This window comes from Channa argus, chromosome 17 (assembly GCF_033026475.1).
Source record: "Channa argus isolate prfri chromosome 17, Channa argus male v1.0, whole genome shotgun sequence".
In the NCBI taxonomy this organism is placed as follows: domain Eukaryota; kingdom Metazoa; phylum Chordata; class Actinopteri; order Anabantiformes; family Channidae; genus Channa; species Channa argus.
Window position 1 is genome coordinate 3,359,173 of NC_090213.1, and position 20,786 is coordinate 3,379,958.

Genomic DNA, 20,786 nt, shown 5'->3' on the forward strand with positions numbered 1-20,786 from the left:
CTACAGCACAGGACATGCTCCATTTTCTTTCTCTCCTCCACTTGTATGGAAAGAACCCTTCATGTCTTCGTGCTCTCATAAGACATTATTATTTTAAAGAGTCATGGGAAACACAGGGTGTGAGATAGTGAGCACAATGGTATTCAAACGTTTCCAGTCATAATCCTCCAGGATTACAATGTAACAGAGGGATTAAAGTTTCACATCCCCAAAACCGTCTTTTGTGGTGTTGTTCTTTGACGAGTTAGAGAAATGTTGAAAACTCTATTCAAAGTAGTTCACGAAGACGTACTTTGGAAAAAAGACTTTGGCCTTGTAAATAGAGCTGTTGGTTTTAAAAATGAATTTACAAGACGATCAAGACACAAGAAATTGTACTTTGGTTCCCTAATAAAACCCGTGCGCACATCTCACGTCCCAAAGGCCGTTTGTTACAAGCGCTTCAGATGATGCATTGACAGTGTTCCAAAACGAAATGGAGTCAAAAGCCAAATGCAAATTTTGTAACGTTTGAAGTTTGAAAACATGTCAAAGGTTTGATCTCCTCTACAAGGATCCGATGTCCTATTGCTTCTGCTTGATTTTTATTTACTTTGATTTTAAGGTCCTAGTCGTGTTTTTGATGTGAATGTACCAGCTGCCTCTACCAGCCAATACGTGGACCTGCACAACCTTCCGCTGTCTTGTTTCTGAGGTCAGAGAATAACGTTAGCGTGATCTGTCGCAGCCTGAAACCCTCTGACCTCAGATCAGCTACCTGCCACTCACAGTAACAAATCACCAGTCTTCAGTCTCTTGCAGTTAATGGACTGTTCAGCCTTCACAGCCAGCAGACTAACCTGCATTCAGAGCTGCAGTGTTTAGGTTTTTATTAATGTGGTCTAGAGGGAAAAGTCTTGCATCTGTTTGTCAGCAGGATTTGGCTCACATTTGGTGACGGATCAACGCTGACCCAGGCATCAGTTGATTAGATTTTTGGTGGTGATCTGCCCGTGGGATTTTGTCCATTAGATGCTTTTTGTCATTGCCAAACCTCTTAATGTTGTATTCAGGGGCTCGTGGATGGAAGTCCGACATAACGTACTGTACTGCTTAGTGAGATGGTGATGAATTTTATTCATCTGGGTTTGGCGAACAACAAGATAATGAAGTTCAGCCGATTGAAACAGGGTCCAAATTATATGTTGGGTCAAGGAGGTAGAGGGGGTCCCAGTCTGATCCATCTCCTCTTGTCCACTGGGCGTCAATAACTTCTTCACAAGTACATTTAAAATGGGTATCAAAAAATTTATTTTAAAATAGATTTTTATCAGGGACTCAGACGTCTACATTTTTCTCACAGATACCAAAACTTAAACTAACACAAGCCTGTGGTTTAATATCACGGTTTTTAAACATTTTCTGCTTCATGTTTTTGCAAACCGCTTGTTTAAAATGTTATCCGCCTCCTCCATGGTCCATTCCGTTCTCATCAGCCCTGACACATAGTTTAGTTGGTTCTCTGTAGCTCTTTGCCATGTGCCATCAGGCATCAGACCTTCTGTGACGGGTACAAAACTAAACTGTGAGCTACAACTTAAGTTTAGCACCTAAAGCCTAAAGTTAGGCTCACTAAAGTTTCAACAAACTCTTTTGCATGTTTTGTCACCTGCTCATCCACCTGACTCTCTTTAAATCTTTAAATGACTTTATGTCATTCACTTTTGCTTCGGTCATATTTACTACGGCCCCTGAATGTCACCAGATTCCAACATGCCTTGATGATAAGGACCCTATAGTTAGGAGGCTCCTACCGAGCCATAACTATGGCTATGAAAACGAACATTGAATAACATAACAACCAAAATGGCTTCAGATTTGGTATTAATAATGAATCCTGAATGGTAACAGTCAGTTTAAGCGTTTTTTTTTTTTTTGTTTTTTGTTTTTTTTAAACATTAAACTTAATTTATCAAATAAATTAATTCAATATAAATGTACAAAATCCCCAGTTCACAATATGTGGAAAGAATAAATCCAAAGTGACAAAGTCATGAAAAACAGCTTCTGTATCATATATGATAGTTCCATAGTTCACTGGTTTCACCTTCCTCCTCCTCATCTTCTTCTGTCCCCTCAGGCGTCCCTGCCCCTCTCCTTTTAGTGTTCTTTACCCCCCCACCCCCTCTCTCCTTAATAACATCATATTCCTTCCCTTCCCCCTCATCTCTGTCCTCTCCCTCTCTCAATTCCGTCACTCCATCATTGTTCAGCACAGACAGCACTGACAGTGCAGGCTTTGCATTCAAACCACCCTGAGATGATTATTTTGTGTAAATTAAAAGGATTTGCAAAATACTTCCCACTGCACAAATCAGTATTTCTTTAGAAAGCTGATGAGGCAAAAACCACAAACGCTGTAAAATCTCTGGTCTATTTGTTTCTCTAAACGAGACATTGTCTCCATCTGCAGCTAGTCGCACTCTACAGTGAGCTTCATCTTACCCCCCTCCATCCTTTTCCTCCTCTCCCTGGCTCCCTCCTGCTACATCCCACCCTTGCTACGTTGCCACGGCAACATGTGGGCCTGCCGCACTATCTTGCTCTGCCCTCTCCTACAGATGGGCTCCCTTTTGTTGTGTGTCTGTGTTCATGTGTGTGTTTGCACAGAGAGAGACACAAACACACTTCTCAATCTCCCTCTTCCTTTTTTTTTTCTTTCATACTCTTACAAGCAGCTGGTTGTCAGTTATTGTTCCAAACAATACAGTAAATGTATTAATGTAAATTTGAGTCATTATCGACAGACAACTGTATAATTTCAACCTTTACAACGCACGAAATTCAGGAACAAAATGTTCGGTCAACGTTTTCTGGGTTGTTAATTTTATCTAGGCATTGATGTTTCCCCTGGGAGTATTTATAATGTCCGTTTAGTGCCAATGAGATCAGTTTGATCTCATTCAGTGAAATAAATGTACTGTAGCCCGGGAGTCTTGGTGTTGAGGCCGTGAATCCATACTGGCTTTGGAAATCCACCAATTTCTCAGCTAGTTTCATTTTTTAAAAATTGTCTCATAAAATCAAAAAGAGGCTTTTGACTTGTCCTTTCAGGTGCCGCCGCAGCGGAAGCTGTTCCGCACGTTGATCTTGGCGTGAGTTTTTACGCCGGATGCGGTTCCTGCCATTTTATCCAGGCTGAAGACCAGCAGCAAGGTGGCCTTTGGTGCAGGGACATTGCACACAGCCACAGAGAAAAAAGGGAGAGTTTTTTACAAAGCTGCCTTTGAAAACTTTTACTTCTATACAACTAAACTGTGTTTGCAGTCACTGACATTTTCGTGGGATCTGAGGATGTAAAGAGGATTTGTTGTCAGTTAACGCAGTACTACAGGTAAAAAAACACAGATTAACTTTAGCAAGTTTTTGTTGTGAATGTTGTCCATGGTCACTGTGAAAAGACAATGATGGACGGCACACAGAGCCATTCACAGAGCTTGATTTTGAGCTTGGCCTTGATTTAAAAGCCAATCAGTCAATGCTTGGCAGTAAACACAACTTTCACAGCAGTGAAAGACACCTGAAGAGAATATGTTGCACTGTGGGCTGCTCTCACTGCTCCGGGTTGACTTTGTTAGCAACCAACTGCAGAACACGGATTGACAGTTTGTGCAAGGAAAACTCTGGCCTTCCATTTTTTTAAATAAGAAACGTCGGTTTCCTTTTCCGGTGTCCTTCATTTGAGTGAAAACCATGTTTGTCATTTTCTTGGTGACTTTTTTTTTCTCCCAACCATCAAGTTTTTTTCTCACGTCCCTCAAACTTTTTGGGATCTCACAAAAGTTCATCTGTATTTTTGTTTGATGGTTTAGGAAGAAAAAAAATGTTTGTTTTTTTTCTCTCTCACATTTTAGTTTAGTTTTTTCTGTGGCCAAGAAAAGCAATTTTTAAAAAAAGGAAATTAAATGTAGATTTAAAGAGTTTCCTAATTAAATTTATATATCATCTAAAAAATTGTGTCAATTCTGCTTTGGACTGTAATACTTTGATTATTAAATCACAAAATTTACAACCGGGTTTAATATAAGTGATTTCATACAAAGTCGACAAACACTGCATGTTCCACCTTTTCTTTTTTAGAATGTGAAGTCACACTAAATAATTTTTAATGAATTGGCAGATCTCTTGATAATGGAAGCAATGTGTCTAAACAACCTGCATTAATTAACTATTCATTTCTATTTGAATAGAACTTTGCATTTGTCCTCTTTATTGAGCCTGGATATCTGCAGACATTAACAGCACATTAACAAATACAGTAGCACACTTACAGTCAGTAATCTGCATGTGGATTTACTCTGCATTAGCATAGTTATGTAACACGAAGACAATGGCTCCGTAAATGGATTCAGACCTTGTGCATCTCAAAATTATGTAGAAATAAATCAGATCATTACAGTTCATTACTTTGCATATATTTCCACTAATGCAATGAAGGTGATGCATATCTGAATTCAAGTTTCTGAGTTGTATTCCTCCTCCTCTTCATCATCATTATGTACATTGCGTAAAAGCTTTCTAGGCATCTTACAATTTGCCTTTTTTTTGTCTCAAGCAGTAAAAACCTTTTATCTGTTGTAAACTTAGGAAATGTTACCATGAAAAGGTGAACTGAAGTGTTTCACTTCATGCTTTAATGCCATCAAACACTTGCAGCAGACAGCAGGCTCTTTGTCCTCAACAAGCCCGATGGACAGTTTAGCAGCAGATAATAATAATCACACTGGTTCCACTGTGCTTTTAAGTGTCATTAACCAGGAAATTGACCTGGTTTGTTGTGAATAAACAGGCTGTTGACCAGATTTATCTTTACACACAGAGCACTATTGATTCAAGCCGTGTTCTCGCTGCTCGTTATCTGGAACTGCAGCTGGAAGAAGCCAACGGCCAACTGAATGCTCCTCCACTTTAATTAGAATAAACTGGCTTTGGCTTAAGTTAAGCCTTAAAGATGAAAAACGGTTTGATCAATTTCTGCGACTATGCTATTAAAATGTTCTATTTGTGCATAGATTTAACCAATGAGGCCAAATATGTTACAGGTTTTGGCAGGTGAACATAACAGAGCAATGCTTAACCTTTTAAAACGGATATGGGGGCATTTGACATGCGACTTGTGAGAGTATTTTTGTTGTTAGAATAGCAGTAGTTCCTGAAGTGTCCTTTAACCAACATTAAAATATAGATCATGAAGTGCTCTTGAATCACTTTGCTAATCTGTTGGAACAGTTTTGAAATTCAATGACTAACTATATCCTGTCATTAGGACTGTGGATCTCTTCGAAAGGCAAGTACTGCATTTAGCAGTGGCGGACTCAGGCTGCCCGGGGGGCAGGGGCGAAAAGGTCTACAGGCCACCCGATACCATCAATAGTCCAACCGTGCATGTTGGTTTTTTGTTGTTTTTTTCCAGCTAATGGGCAACATACAAAATCCAATATGAGGAATAATTTAATTTTTAAACAACTAAAACAGCCACATATTCAATCGATCCATTATCTGAACCAACTTTCCTGTTTAGGGTTGGAAAGGTCGTTAGGTGAGAGCAGGGTGGCCCTGGATAACTATCCCAGGGCTACACAACCGTTCACATCTACAGTATGATCCAAAACTGGATTAAATTTGTAGTTGTCTGAGCAGAAGTTGTCCAGAACTTTGACAACTGTATGCAAAGCTTTGATTTTTAAAGAACTGATCTTTTATTTGTATTTTGCCACAGTGTAACCTCCCATTTTTACACATTTTGTTTTCTGTCATTTAGCTGCAGGTTAAGCTGTACACAGATGAGAACACAACACCCCTAATATTCCGGGACTTGATCACGATTAGCAGTGTTTATTGTTTGAGCTCACAAGTGCCAGGACTCATGATGTAGTGATGAACTGGGCAGAATGGGCCACGTCAGCCCTCTGTCACTGCAAATCTCTCCTTCCCTCTGTGCGTTTGGCACTAAGACAAGATCTGTTGGGTTTCTGCCCTCAGTCTGAAAGCTCAGGTCAACTGCACCAAGCACACACTGCATGAATGCAGAGCCAGACCAGTGATAACCACCTGCAAAGTTGGTGTTTGAAGAAGGAAAAAAAAAAAAACCCTATCACTCTCTTGAGGCAGTGTAAAGCATGCAGCTGAAATAAAAATTCAGTGATCTCTCATTTAGAGAGAAACTTCTTCTCTCTGAGCTCCTGCTTGGAGCTGGCAGCACTTTAATAACCTACAGAGCCTGCAGTTTAATTGGTGTGACCTTCCCTCTTGGTGCGAATCTTCAGCAGGAAACTGCCAAGCTGCTTTTCAGTTTAATATGCCCAAAATCTGCTTCGCAAGTATCCAAAGTAAACAAAAGCAGGCAAAAATGCTCAGTTTGAAACAGAATCCACTTGCACTTCAAAGCTACAGGAATGAATATATGTAGCTTTGCTCAGTGTACTATCACCAAAAAGGCCTAGTAACTGACTCTAAGTACTGCAAACTTTCGGCGTTCACTGATTTTTGACCTTGTTTCTGTTCTAGTTTGGGTAGCACATGTGCATAAATGCCATTGAACCTCCCTATATTAAAATATCTCTCTACCTCTAGTCTCCATATGACGTCAGGTATAAGAATCCTTGAGTTCAGGATATCTTGGTGCTCACACTATGGGGTTTGTAATCGTAGTCAACCTGCTTTTCGATGGCTCCCCCAAACATCATCTGAACTCCTGATGATGATAAATTCCTCCAGCTGATCTAATCTGGAGTTTTTCAGGTAGAAGCAGAGAAATATTTATATATAGGGAAGTGAGGGGGAAGTTTGAAAATCACTCATGTATAATTTGCCCCTAAACTAAAGGCATAGAAAGAAAGTTGGAAATGAATGAAGCTGATCACATCCAACATTGAGGAATTAATTCAATGCTACATCAATTGGAGCCTCGTCTGGGATTTAACGGCCCTTTTCCTCAGCCAGGGCCAGTGAACAAGAATTTAATAAATTACTGCCGTTTATTACTGAGACCCGAAAGCAATGAACATGATTTCATCCACTAATCTGCTGACACCGGATCAACAGTAGCAAAACTCTCAGCACTAGTTAACAGAAGCACATAAAACGTTTTTGTACAACTACATCAAGCCGTTGTTCTTCTGTGACTATATGTTTGTCTTTTAAAAATATTTGTTGATTCCTTGCAACCACGAATTAATCAAAAAACTGTGATTGTTTGTGTTGTCTGCATGCTTTGCCTCCGAGCTGGAGATAGCTGGAGTTTTCTGGTTGTTCATAACTCTGTCATTTGAACACAATATCTCAGTGATGCCTTGAATATGTATGAAGCAATTAACTAGAAATGGAAAAGAATTAAACCTGATGTAACCACAGAATGGAAACCAACTTAAGAAAAAGTTTGACTATTGAGAAACTCCCGTTTTTTCGATTAGTTTAAAGGTTTGGGAGTAAAGACGAAGGAAAATGTACTGACTTGATGTGGAGTAAGAGCAGCGAAGGAGGAGTGTGCAGACATGAGAGGACACAAGTGGTATCAATCTTCTCACCTTGAGGAGACAGATTGGATAAGAGGCTCCAGAGAAATAAAGACTGAAGTAGCATCCGAGGTTCAACCTTTTGAAAAAGTCGACTAAAAGCTTTAAATGAGTAGAGAAGCGGAGTTGTCTTTGACATTATTGTGGATTTGATGACCAGAAGTGCTGCATGGTTCCAAACTTTAACCTTCAATGATGTGCGATGCATCACGGTTCTGTTTTCTTCCACTAAGACACTTTTATGAGTTTAGTATTCGTCCCACTCCGACGTTTTCCTCTGAAGGGGCTTTTTATAAAGAACGAGCTACCAAGAACAAGAATGTCAACGCTCCAGGCTACACTTTACATCCTGAAATAAAAAGCACTCCGGTGGATGTCTTCTTTCTTTTCCACTAAACTCCCTTTTCCTCAGTGTTTTCTTTTTCTTTTTTTTTTACTAGAGGACATGTTTACTCAGCCTTGTGTGGATGGAAAGTGACAGGAGCAGAGCAGAATAGAGCGAGCTCATCAACCTGATGTGGTGTTCAAACTCTGAGAAAGCATGACGGAGCGAGAGGATGTATGACCACAACTCAGACACAGGTAGAGCCGTAGACGACACATGTCAGATGGTGTAACGTCAGTGGACTGGGTTCTCCACGGGAAAAAAATGCTGCTTTTTTCTAATAAATTTGCACAGAAGTTGAAAGAAATACAAAAAATACATGAAGTATTTCAAAGTCATGCGATAAGATTTTTGTAACTTCCATTTATTGGCTTAAGACGACATACTCTGTGTGGAGGTCCATCCGTTTGGACAGTTTTTCATTATTTATCTTTTTATAAAAGCTCTAGTCAATTGTTTATAACCTCTTCATTTATCCCTTAAACCTTGAAGGAAAAACACAAAAAGAAGGGAAATTACCAGCCAGTTAGAGCATTAACTTTCGTCACTATCAGCCCATAGTTATGGTTTGGACTGGAGGGAGCTGTGTTGGACAGTTGGTGGAGACAACAGAGGTCTTTGAGATGAGACATTTTCACGTCCTAGTTGATATCTTTAACTGACCTTCTCATTTTTTGCCAGAACTAAATATTGCGTTGCACTATGTTGCATGATAATGACCTACTGAGCCTTTAGCATGCGGAGCAGGAACCTACTGGCTCATACGAGTGTCTTATAGCTTGATGACGTCTGAAACAGGCTAAATGACTTGATGACCTCGGATAGCTGTCACCTGCTTTTCAGGACTCTCTTGGTTGATTAATCAATATACAGTGTTGGACAAAGTGAACTGAAATGAGCCCGATTCAGGCCGACATTTGAGTTGCCACTGCTTCCTGAATCAGCAGACATAACCATCCCACACATTTGTGGCTGGGAGGACAGCGTGGTTCCAATTATCTGGGTCCATTCCACATCTCGCAGTCACATTGTCCTGGTTGATAAATTAAATAATAGACGAGCAGCATGTGTCACTGTACGACCTGGTGTTACAGCTTCTGCAGATTTAAACATTTAAAACACACTTAATGCAGCAGAGACCAGTGTCGCTCGGTCTCCTGGATGTCTGCTGATGTCTTATTCGGTGTCCTCTTTATCCCCCTCCTGCTGCTGCAGTTTCGCCTGAGATGGGTTTGTTCTATATTTACCGAGAGAGTTTCTTGTGCAGCACATTAGCTTTAGTTCTGCAACATGTTAATTTGGACACTGTATGAATTATTGAAGTGGTAGTTTGGGTTTATTGACTATGTCGTGTGTGTAAGTCTGTGGTGTGTGTTTGGTTCTTCTGCGCATGCATCACATACGGACTCATCTCCCTCTAATGAGCTGCCATGACTGAAATCTCAGCTTAAATCTTCTGCCACATTCAATTTATATCCAGTCTGTTAAGCCCCAACCAATTGTGGATTCGGAAGCCAGCGTTTGAGTTACAACACTGCAAACTGGGTTTAAACACACAGAATGAAAACCCAGACAGAAAAAGAAGCAAATATAAACAAATAAAAATGACTCGAGTCCGTCATGTAAGCATTGTTTAATTTCTATCTTCTTGCATTTTTCTGCGGGTTTTGTGCCAGATTTTGCTAATTTTGAATCCACTTTTGGTCAACTGAGCTCTTTCAACCTAAAAATGTGATTAGTGACTTGACACCCGACCTCTCAGCAGTCTTGAAGGGCCTTTCATTAATCTATCCGTGACAAAACCATAAGGGTTTGGTTACATGGTTACAATGGTAACATGGCTTTAGCGATACCAGTATCAATATTCTCCTTTCACTCTGCGAGACATCAAATAAACACATTTTCTAAAATCTTTGTCTAAATGGGCTCATAAAGAAATGGCTGAGATCTGCTTTCCTGTGCATTCGGTGGAATTCTTAGTATGTGAAAAGAAATAAATCTCAGAGCGATGCACTGTACGGTACCTGCTGCTTGTCACACTCTGGGTCTTTCTCTCAGCCTGACTGCTTTTGAAAGCTACATCACTTCAGCTTTTAAATATTTACCTGGCCTGACAGTTGCATAAAACCTTTACAGGCAAAAATCCTTTTACTCCTAACGGAGCTCTCTGAGGAATTTCTTTCTTTAAACACTGCAGGGTTTGACCTGCAGGTACGTTTGTTTCCAACAGGTCCCCAACAACACAACGCCCTCTAGGTCATTTAGTTCCTACTCTCTCAAACGGGCGTCAGGAGCGTTTGTTGAAGAACCAGCCAAATGTAAGCGACTAACGTCTCTTACAATGGCAATAGTTTAATGGTTTGGCTTTGGTTGGGCACAAAGACATTAGCGTTGGCGTTAGATAACAGTTGGCCACTAAATAAACACGGTCAGGTGGTTTTAAAGCTTCCGGTTGTTGACTTGTCGCATGACCCACAACATGTGACTTACAGTAAAGCAACAAACAGTTGTTTCACGTTGGACTCAAACTCTTGTCTCTTGTGTGAAGGTCCTCTGCATTGTTGAACCATCTACCTCGTTTATGTCCTTCAGGTTAATGTTTTTCTGTATCCATATGCCTGTTGATGGCTGCCACTTGTTGACCCTCCGAAATATGCTCATGTTAGTGCAGAATGGAAAATCTAGTCTAGAATAATTCAGAACCAATTATAGCACATTTGGCTGCTGCTGATTGGCTTCAGCTCTGAGGGAAAGTGGACGCCTCACTTGTGTGGGTGCCCTCAGTGTCTGTGTCCCCTCTGAATCTGTGATGTTTTATACCTGCATACTAGGCCCCATAGGACATCAGATAGTGATGCGAAAATTGACTTGGCTGAAAGCTTTTCCACATCACAGAGCCCAGATGGCATCTGTCAAGTTAAATTGGCACAATAAGTGACTATTTAATATATATACCACAGTGTGTTTTAACATTCAAACAAACCTTTAACAAGATTTTTGTTTAAAAAAGCATCTGTTTATTATAATACATTTATGTGGGTTATTGTAACAGTTTACATAAAAAAATGTAAGTTGTTTGTTTGTGCTGCACCCCAGCTTTCAAAAATGAAGTTGTTAAAGGCATTTAGATGTGTAATTAACCACTTGGTTTTTAGTGTGAATTAAATTTACAACTATGAAATTGATAAATACAGTCAAGGCGGCATAGCGCCAAGATAATCAGCATGTGCACAAATATGTAAAACAGAAAGCTTCAAATCTTCTAATCTTGTGGTTATTTAGCGTCTTTGCAAAGTGTAGTTTTTTTCTCCTGCAGGTTTACAATGTCAGGATGTCGGCCATCTTGTTGGTGCTTTGAAGCACAAAACAAAAGGTGTGAGCGGGGGCAGCATGGAAGCACCTACCCACCACAAATGACCACATTAGGATGAGCTGAACCACCCAAATGTGCTGTGTTCAGTACCCCGACGGGATCGGCAGCTCCCGCGCTGTACTTCTCCAGCTCTGGCTTCAGGTCCGATTTAGAGGAAAACCTTCTGAATTGCTTAGTGTCACAAAGCAGGAGGGTTGGGGCTGTTTTTCTACAGCAAACCAAGCTTTAAATGGAAAATCATTTCTAATGCATTTACTCCCTTCAGTGAAGCCGCGGGCACCCAGGAGAGGAGGGTCGGAAATGAAGCAGCGAGGTTCGTGAGGAATGTTTCGAGCCCCAAAATAAACCAAAAATACGTCAAAGTGGTTGTTTAACAAATGACACATCGGCCTCACACAGTTTCCTGTTGGCGTTTCTTTCTTCTTTGTCACCTTCAATTTTCTGCAACCTTTGCTGTAACTGAACACCCTCAGCAGTGACCTGCAGCGAGAGCCCAAAAATAAATCCCCGCGGTCGCTTATTTGTTTAGAATCGACATTTGCCTCCCAGAAGCCAAAAATCTAAGAAAAAGCTGGCAGTCGGTAATTTTCACTGAATATTTGAGCTGTTTACTTGCCAAGCACCTCAGCCGAGAGCTTATTTCCAGCCTGTCAATGGGCGAGAAAAAGCACCAGAGCCCGATTCTGATTTGTTTCTCAGCATTTTGGTTGATTTCAAGCCTGATTATTACCTTTTTAAAACAAAGAACATGTGATTTAACCGATTTTGAACCTTTTTAGAACTTGTTCCAAAGGGTGGAGGGGAATGGGGGGGTTGCTGTGCACACAATCAGATCTATCTCTAATTAGGTGTTTAGTCAGTCAGAGGCTGCATTCATTTTGTCTTCTCCCACCCCAGATGGTATCTTTCAGCCTCTAAATGACAGAACCCACTTGATCTAGGTCATCACCACAGGCTCATCTAAAATACTTTGTCAACTAGCAGGAAAGTGTTGGACAGTATCTATAGTACCTGTGGTTACTATAGTAAAGAAGTTTTTACGATGTTGCCACGTGTTCTCGTCCCACAGCGTCACATATTGACACGTCCTAAGGTGTCAAATTGTGCCGCTTTGAACGTCCATCAGCGGGTCATATTGAAGACACGGGCACCCTTTGGTGTTACTATTGGACGCTCCAGCAGTGTCACCTTTTGACGCCACAGGAACTAGAAAGAAAACTACAGTAGGGTTAGAGAGACCGACTTCAGAGTAACGTTCTAAAAAAATTAGTGTTAGGTACAAAAAGTATAAGTAAGATTAGGTTAGAAGAAAAATGACATAAAAACAAAACGTTACGGTGACAGTGGCACATGTTCTTCCTTAATATTGTAACCACATACGCCACGTTGTCAAATGGAGTCGAAGCCTGGTCTGTGGAAAAAGTTCAGTGTGTTGTACCATGTCGGAGTATTATGACGGTGAACTTAACTTCCATTTGTGACTTCATAACTTCCAGTCGACAGTGGTGCATTTCCAGTAAAACATTCAGGAAAAATGACCTTTTCATTAGTACTGTAATAATGAAAAGTAGCTTCATAGTAAACCGCTTCCTGCTCTTGGATGCTTTGATTCGCTCCTGAACGTCTCCATTTTATTCTCACTACTGTGTCCTTTGTTCGAACACTTTCTCCTTTTTGCTTTTCTCTGACACCACTCTGTCAAAGCAGGCAGCTCCTCTTTCTTCTCCTACTGCTCCTTTAGTCCTTCCAGTGCAGCAGAGACACTGCAGCTCATTTTCCGTTTCAGTTTCATGTATATTGCACTGGCACTCCCTTCATCAAAGTGCAAATGTCTGTCAAAGCAGGGGCCAGGCCAGAGGTTTAGACCGATTCCAGAGGGATCTGACAGCTGGGGGGTGGATGGGGCTGTCTGGCCACAGAATGACCCATATAAGTCTCTTTATTACTGCTACTGACATATTTAGAAGCCTGCTGATCCACCACCATCCGGTCTTTGATTGAGTGGGTTTTGGTGAAAATCAGTAAAATAAAACTTATATATTTGTGCAACATTTGTGCTAAATTAAAGTAAAAAAAGTCAGTGATGGTGGTGTGATGCTGAATTTTCTTAATTTATAGGCAATAAATATTTTTTTAAATGTCTGAAATCGGGTTTAAATCTAAGCTCATTTGCATTTGTTTTGCCATTTATTTTCATTGGTTTCTTTATCTTCTGGTTGGATTACAGCCCTGATCTGGTTTTATGGCCTGCTTCTAAACTTGTATTATAAAATTGTTTAGTGTAAATTGCATTGAGGAGTGTGTTGTCGCAGCTGAATATATTTTTGGGTTTAGAGCCTCTGGTATGTGAAAGAAACAAGGTGAAACTCTGTTTCTGTTTGTAACCATTTTACTCACTGGAAATCTGGGTGATCTGGTATTTTCTTTAAAGACATTCTTTAAAAAATGTTTAAATAAAAGCACGTGGAGCTTTACTAGACATTATTTTTTTAAAAACGGTATCGTTTAAAACTTCCACAACAAGTGCAAACTTAAGACTAATGGCAGCAGCCGTTTGGTTTCCAACCCAATGGGAAACATTTATGGATTTCAATGCAAATCCAGCCACAAGATATTTAATGCACAAAGCTTTTGGCAATGATGTGAATTAATGTGCATAAAATAAAAAGGTTTGTTCCTCCGTGCAGCACAAATGTGCTCGGCCATAAACTGAGACCTTTATTGCTTTAATAGCTTTCACATTGTACTTATTATTTTGTGGGTGTTTAGTTTCGTGCCTTTCAGTAACTGTCATCGATGGAAACACGAAGTTCCATGTGTTTGTGGATGAATAGGTTCAACCTACACACGGGACAATCTGTTCTTCCCAGCTCGTCAATAATTCAACAGTGTCTAAACACGTTCAGCCATAATGTTGCTGTGCTCTCACAAACAAACTAGTCGCATGCATTAATGGGAAAAACAAAAATGTGTCTTTGACCATTTTTCAGCCGAACACAAAAGAACAGTCTGACGTACTTCTTGTACATATGGATATTTTGGCCCAGTGTTGCACTGCAGGAAACATCAGACAGGATGTCGCTTCAGTTTGCGCTGATTGGCAGGTTCCACGTTCAGTGCATATGCTTGTTGTTTCTCTCTCAGCGCTTTTTGCTGTTCGTCAGACAGTCTGGGAGCCAACATCGTGTGTTGCAAAGCCCCCGTTGGTGAGTTCGACCTTGATGAATCATATCAGTCGCATTGTAGTTTACAAACCTGGCCCTGACCTCAGACTGTCTCTCTGTCTGCTTCTGTTTTTCCCCACACACTGCCAACAGTTTTTACATAAATGTCTGCCCTGAGCTGTTTTCATCAGTCAGCTCCGTTATGTCAGGATTTAATCTCACCGAACCGCTGGACTGCAGCCAAACTATGTCACACACACACACACACACACAGTAGAGCATAATTATGATAATTGTGTCCTGCGTTCTAGGAAACGCTGTCAGACGGACTCTGCACACTAACCTGTATGAACACGGACTGATGTCCCTCCGGCGCTCTGCTCTGAGGTTCCTCCAAAATAGGCCGGACCATTTCCTATTGACTATGAGATTAGAGCCCATTTACAAAACAAATCTAATGAAGAGGGACAGGACTCATCAGAAGCCGGAGAGATCATTTTTCCTTTGCAACTCAAAGCGGATGGAAATAAAATCCTTTCAGATTGGGATTGGCTCTTTGTTATTTGGGCTAAAAACAGCATCTCTTCATTTTAGGTTTATAAAATTACAGTTGCTTGCAAACGTTTCCAATTCAAATGGCAAAATCCTCTTTATCATTTGCACACGCAATTTGATTTTCAGTGGCGTGTGGTTAAATAATAACTTTAATATTTTGCTGATTATATACTAATTTGAATTAATAAGAAAATAATCATAACCTACAACCTGCAGTTGTGATAATCATGGAGCTGCAATTACAGCGACAGTTATATTTCGACAACGACTACGATTTCTATGAATTTACCTTTTTTTTTTTTTTTTTTCCTGTGGTCAACAGGACAGTTTTCCTGCCAGATTTGGAGGAATCCACTTTGTAAACCAGCCCTGGTACATTCATGCTCTCTACACAGTCATCCGACCCTTCCTCAAAGACAAGACCAGAAAAAGGGTAAGACAAAGTAGCTTATGTCAAAGTAGCAGTAATCAATGATTTTATAGTAATATTGGGTTTTAAGTTGTTCTAATAATCAATCAATTGAAATCACTTGAATCTGAAATCAGTGAGGCATTAAGGGACCTTACAGAGTGTGGGTCAGTTGCATTTCAGAAGGGAATCATGTCTTAAATATACTAATGTTTTTTATGTTTGTGTTCTTTGTTATAAAACTAAAAAGACTCTGAATATGAAGATGAAACTATCTGAACACCATGACCAAAGTCCCTCCTCTAACTCAGGTGTTGTACCCATCTTTCTTTTTTTCTGTGCAGATCTTCATGCACGGTAACAACCTGAACAGCCTGCACCAGCTGATCCACCCTGAGATTTTGCCATCGGAGCTCGGTGGGATGATGCCTCCCTACGATATGGGGACGTGGGCGAGGACGCTGCTGGACCACGCCTACGATGAGGAAACCGACTATTGTCCAGAGTCCTACACCCTGTCGGTACAAGACCTGGAGAGAGACCTGGAAAAAAACATGTCCCCTAAAACTATGAAGAGGTCAGATCATTTAACCCCTCAGCATCTAAGTTTACTGTCTTCTGCAGGTTTTGCATAGTAATGATCCTTCAAGCAGGTCAAAGTAGCTGTTTATGTGAGGAAATGTGTTACATGACAGAGGGAGCTGTTTGTGGACCCTAGTCTCTGATCTCTTGCAGCTGTTCTTGTCCTCTATGCCCCTGCAGGTCTCAGTCGGTGGTGGAGCCCGGCGTCCTGAAACGACCAGACAAAGTCAAGAGTGAAGAAGACAACATGCAGCCGCTGCTCTCGCTGGACTAATCCACTGAATAACAGCTCAAAGTCATAAGCTCCAAGTCCCAAAATCTACCGTTACACACCCAAAAATTCACAAATAGATTTACTTGTGCACACACTGTCGGTGACACTCGCGCCGCTAAACACCTTCCTCCAGAAAATGCTGCTGCTGCTGTTGGATTCTTGTTTCTCTCAGAATCTAAATGAGCTCATACAAGGCAGAGAAACAAAACGGCTAGAGACGAGAAGGACGTCCTAAGAGCTACTGATGGTCTTCTATTTATTTATTTACTTATTTGTCAAGTGCCAATTCCAGAAACTGTCAAAAAATGTGTTTCAACAATCTAGACCCTCAGTGTGGAGCGGGGAGATGGAAAGAGTTGTGAAGTTGCCACATGTGTGAAAACAGTGTTTCCTACAGTTGTATAGTATAAATGTCACAGGGGATAAAAAAAACTGGAACTCATACTTCAAAGAGTGCTTGGAGGGGGTCCCAGTTCTCTTCTTTGTGCAGTATTTGATGAAAACGCCTCAGATGGGCGAGAAGTGCGGCTCAGGATTAGCAGAAGTCACGATAAAGGGGTACGTTCAAACCCTGGACCCAAACTGGCAACCATGCAGTGGGTGTACTGGGAGCTTACTGGATGCTATCGGGGGAGGGGGGGGGGGGGGGGGGGTTTGGCACATTTCCTGTCAAAATAATGTCCGAACTATCAGTGTCGCTCCAGTTGTCTCTTGGAAAAGCAAACGCCCCTTTATGGTACGAGTTGGCTCCGCGAATCATCTGCTTTTTCCCTTTCAGCTGTTTTCTTTGGTTTCTGACCCCGTATGTCACAGAACACAGCGGTTCCTCTGCCATTAGAGAACCACAAAGCCGCGGGCTCCTTCAAAGCAATGACTCCCATTCGTCATTGTTTGAAAAGAGCCATCTCCAGCTGGCTGAAGATGACCACAATCCACATTTCTCCGAGTCAAATTGGTACAATGTGCAGCCAAATCGTGTACATAAGGTTGCGTTTAACTTTAGAAAACTCTGCTGTGACTTTGTGACGCTTGATCTTATTTCTCAGTTAATCAGCTTTACCACTGCAAGAAAAAGAGTTTTCTTTAACCAGACTTGAGTTAAACATGTCAGGATTATAATTACTGTTATGTATCTTTTGCATGTTTTTCTACAATTTCAATCATGCGAACATTCTACAGTATTTGACTGATGCTGTTCAAACACTTTCACTGAGAGAGAATGAACTGTTGCATCCTTCCAGGCTGCTGTGCTGTTTAGCTACATTCATTTCAGCACACGTTGCCGTTTCATTATGCAGTTAAATAACAAAGTATTGATCTGATCACCCAAAATCACTTCCAATAGTAGCGTTTTCCTTTCACGTGCTGTATGATACAAATTTATTATGTATTTACTTGAGCGCCAGCTTTAGGTAAACGTAGGAAACTTAAACCACAATGTCACATTTTTACTTGTCTCTCCTCAGTTTGGTTCAGCAACAACATAGTTTTGCGAAGGACAATATTCGTTTCACTCAGTGGCAGGATCTTAGGCCCCAAACGTGTTTTCTTCACGTGTGTGAACGCAGACATTTCACGCCCCACACACACACGCACACACACAAAATCCATGTCAGAGTGTCACCTGAAAACGTGATGCAAGTCTGAATACTGCATGAACCCTGAGGAACAACAAAAGCTTCGCCACTTTAATCGCGGTCACTTCCAGTCAAAATAATCATTAAAAAGCTCAATTTCTTATTCAGGCAGGAGGTCACTCGCTGGCCACTTTATTAGGTACACCTGTACAATCTAATTCAATCCGATGCTGCCTCTCTGCCTTGAAATCTACTTTTACAAAGTTGAAATTTTTGAGTCTTTAAGTAGAAACTGTCAGAAAGGTGAAAGTGTATTATTTTAAGATGGTTCTCGTGTTTCGGCCCCTTTATTAAATTTTAATTGGTTGGCCGGAACATTAGAACCACCTCTTCTTATACTGCAGTCCAGTACGACTCCGCTAACCACTATGACCTTAATGATAAACCGAGTAGAATTATTCCCTTTCTGACAGTTTCAACTTAAAAACTGAGAAATTATAAACTTTTAAAAGTAGAGTTCATGGCAGAGCTGCTGAACTGAATTAGATTGTACAGCTGTACCTAATAAAGTGGCCAGTGAGTGTATATGGTCATAATAGATCATCTCCACCATTGTCAGAGAGCAAACCTAATACGTTTAAGGAGGCCAGATGTTTTCATGTGTGTTGAGTTGCAGCGTGGAGCCTGTGACCACTAGAAGAGCTAAGGAACAATGTTTTACTGTGATGTGATGCGACACATTGCAGCAACCAACAAAGACGACGCTGCCAATGCACAAGTATTTAATCATTTGTATAACTAACTTTTTTTATGAGTGCGATAGAAAAACTCATATTCAGGGTGTTTAGAGACACACTCAGTGTAAACAGTCTGACCTGTGAATTCCACCAGGCTCCCTGGAGCCACCTCAGACCTACACACTACAGATCAATTCATTATGGTTAACTTTGCCCTGATAATTGGACAATTAGCAATGAAATGGGATTTCACAGTGATGGAGAATCGACTTTCTGCCCTCAGAGGATATTCAGGTCAAAGCTCCTCGGTAACTTTGGTTTTAAGGACTTTCCTGTAGATCTAGGTTGAGTTATCAATTTGAATTTCAGCCAGTTCTACTTGAATTCAGAGACAGACAAGCTCCTGCTGCTGTGTAGCTACAGCAGAATATTGAAAATGGCAGCCTCCTCATTTCCTATGCTCCTGCAGTCGCTGTTTTTCTTTTTTTTTTCTTTTTAACAGCAAGTGGAGCTTCTGACTTCCCCGAAAATACCTTTTCTGCCACCACCTGAGGTGTCTGACACACTGTAGTTTAGCTTCTCCCAAATCAGCCATTAACCACAGGTTTATGTTGCTGAATGCTGAGACTGTAGACAGGCAGGCAGTGAGGAAAACTCGGCATGATGAGCAGAGCAGCAGAGGAACAGGCAGTCAGGCTGACAGACAGACAGACGGACAGCCGAGCGCATCACAGAGAGGCCGGCGGGCAGCGAGCGTGAGTTGGCCGGCTGCAACCAGAGCAGACAGCTGGAATGTGAAACTATCACACCAGCGTACATGGCACGTCACCCCCACTTACTGCACCTCTGCCCTGTGCAGTGTCAGCGGTTCAACCCCTTTGGCTCAGTGGGATCTCTGCTGCACCGCAGTTTAAACCAGATTTACAGCAGCTGGATGTAATGAGCCGCCACATGCAAACAGGCGAACGGTAGGTCAGTCAGACCACAGCTGCAGGAAACTCGTTAGGATTGTTTATTCCATCTTCATCACTTCGCGTGTACGTGGTTTCCAATGAGCCATAATGCATCACCGTAATATTTCCTTCTACCTCCTCGTTCCCTCGGTTTCTGCAATTGTCACATTTCTACCTAAACACGAACGTGTATCTGTATCACATTTACAGCCAACTGTACCTGCTTTCATCGTGGCCACTTGGTTTTCATGTCAGAGGCCTGAATCTCTCCTCAGACCGACATTATGAAATTAAGCCTATGAGCTTTCCCAACGGTTAGAATATACATATTTCCCCTGATGTTTTTTAACTTCAATGTTCCTTCTAGTGATCTGGATGTGACAAAAACTCATTTAATTTAACCAGAACAACAAACTCTTGCACTGCAAAACCATTTCAGTAAAGTTCAGTTCAAAACCAGAAATCCATGATCATCAAATGTTTTATTTTTTTTTTATTATAAAACACAAGTTCAGCTTTGACAGTATTTGGATGTCAGCTGCTGTAGATGCTTCCAGTTGTTGGGATTTAAGTTTGTAATAAACATCTGTATTCTGCTTGAACAATAGCAAAACTGACTTTATCAGAATCTCACTCAGAAGATGATGTAAAGCATCTTCTAAGTATTAAGTATTGGAGGCTGTATCGTATGAAGAGAACAGTTTTTATGTCACTTTGATTGATGCTTTGTCCTTTTTTACACATTTGAGAGGCTTTATTTGTCTGCATTTTACTACAAATGTCCACCTAGCTTGTTTGACAGGGGACACTGATTGGTATTTAGGAATTATTTAATATAAAAGTCAGCGCTTTGAATGTGATTTTTGTGCTGTTATGTCCGTCCTGCTGACCTGTGAGCGTTACTGAAAACATCTCAGACACATTCTGCAGCACAACTAATTCAGATTTTAGCTCAAACTAATACATCTAATACAGTTTATTTAGTGACAAACGGTGAAAAAATGTACCGTAAACAGTTTTTTACAGCAATCTACATTAAAGCAAAGCAAACGTACTCTTCAATGGAAAAAAACAGGACTCCTTCGTTAATATTCAACTGGCTTTTTTAAATTCTACTTTGAGTAGTACAGATAACTGAACTGTCCTGTGACTTTCCTATGTCAAAATATCTCTCTATTAGCTGAAAAATGCCTCCAAATGACATCACTTGGAGGAACCTCAGGT

General features: G+C 40.9%; 1 protein-coding gene across 1 annotated transcript in view; it reads left to right on the forward strand.

The window, feature by feature from the left end:
* Positions 1–19,139, forward strand: part of clvs2 (clavesin 2) — a 28,435-nt gene extending 9,296 nt beyond the window's left edge. Inside the window, exons 3-5 of the mRNA XM_067481999.1 lie at positions 15,353–15,463; positions 15,784–16,016; positions 16,202–19,139. Coding sequence (XP_067338100.1) covers positions 15,353–15,463; positions 15,784–16,016; positions 16,202–16,295 — 438 coding nt within the window. The 3' untranslated portion in view covers positions 16,296–19,139. The remainder of the gene's footprint in view (positions 1–15,352; positions 15,464–15,783; positions 16,017–16,201) is intronic.
* The last annotated feature ends 1,647 nt before the right edge of the window (positions 19,140–20,786 follow it).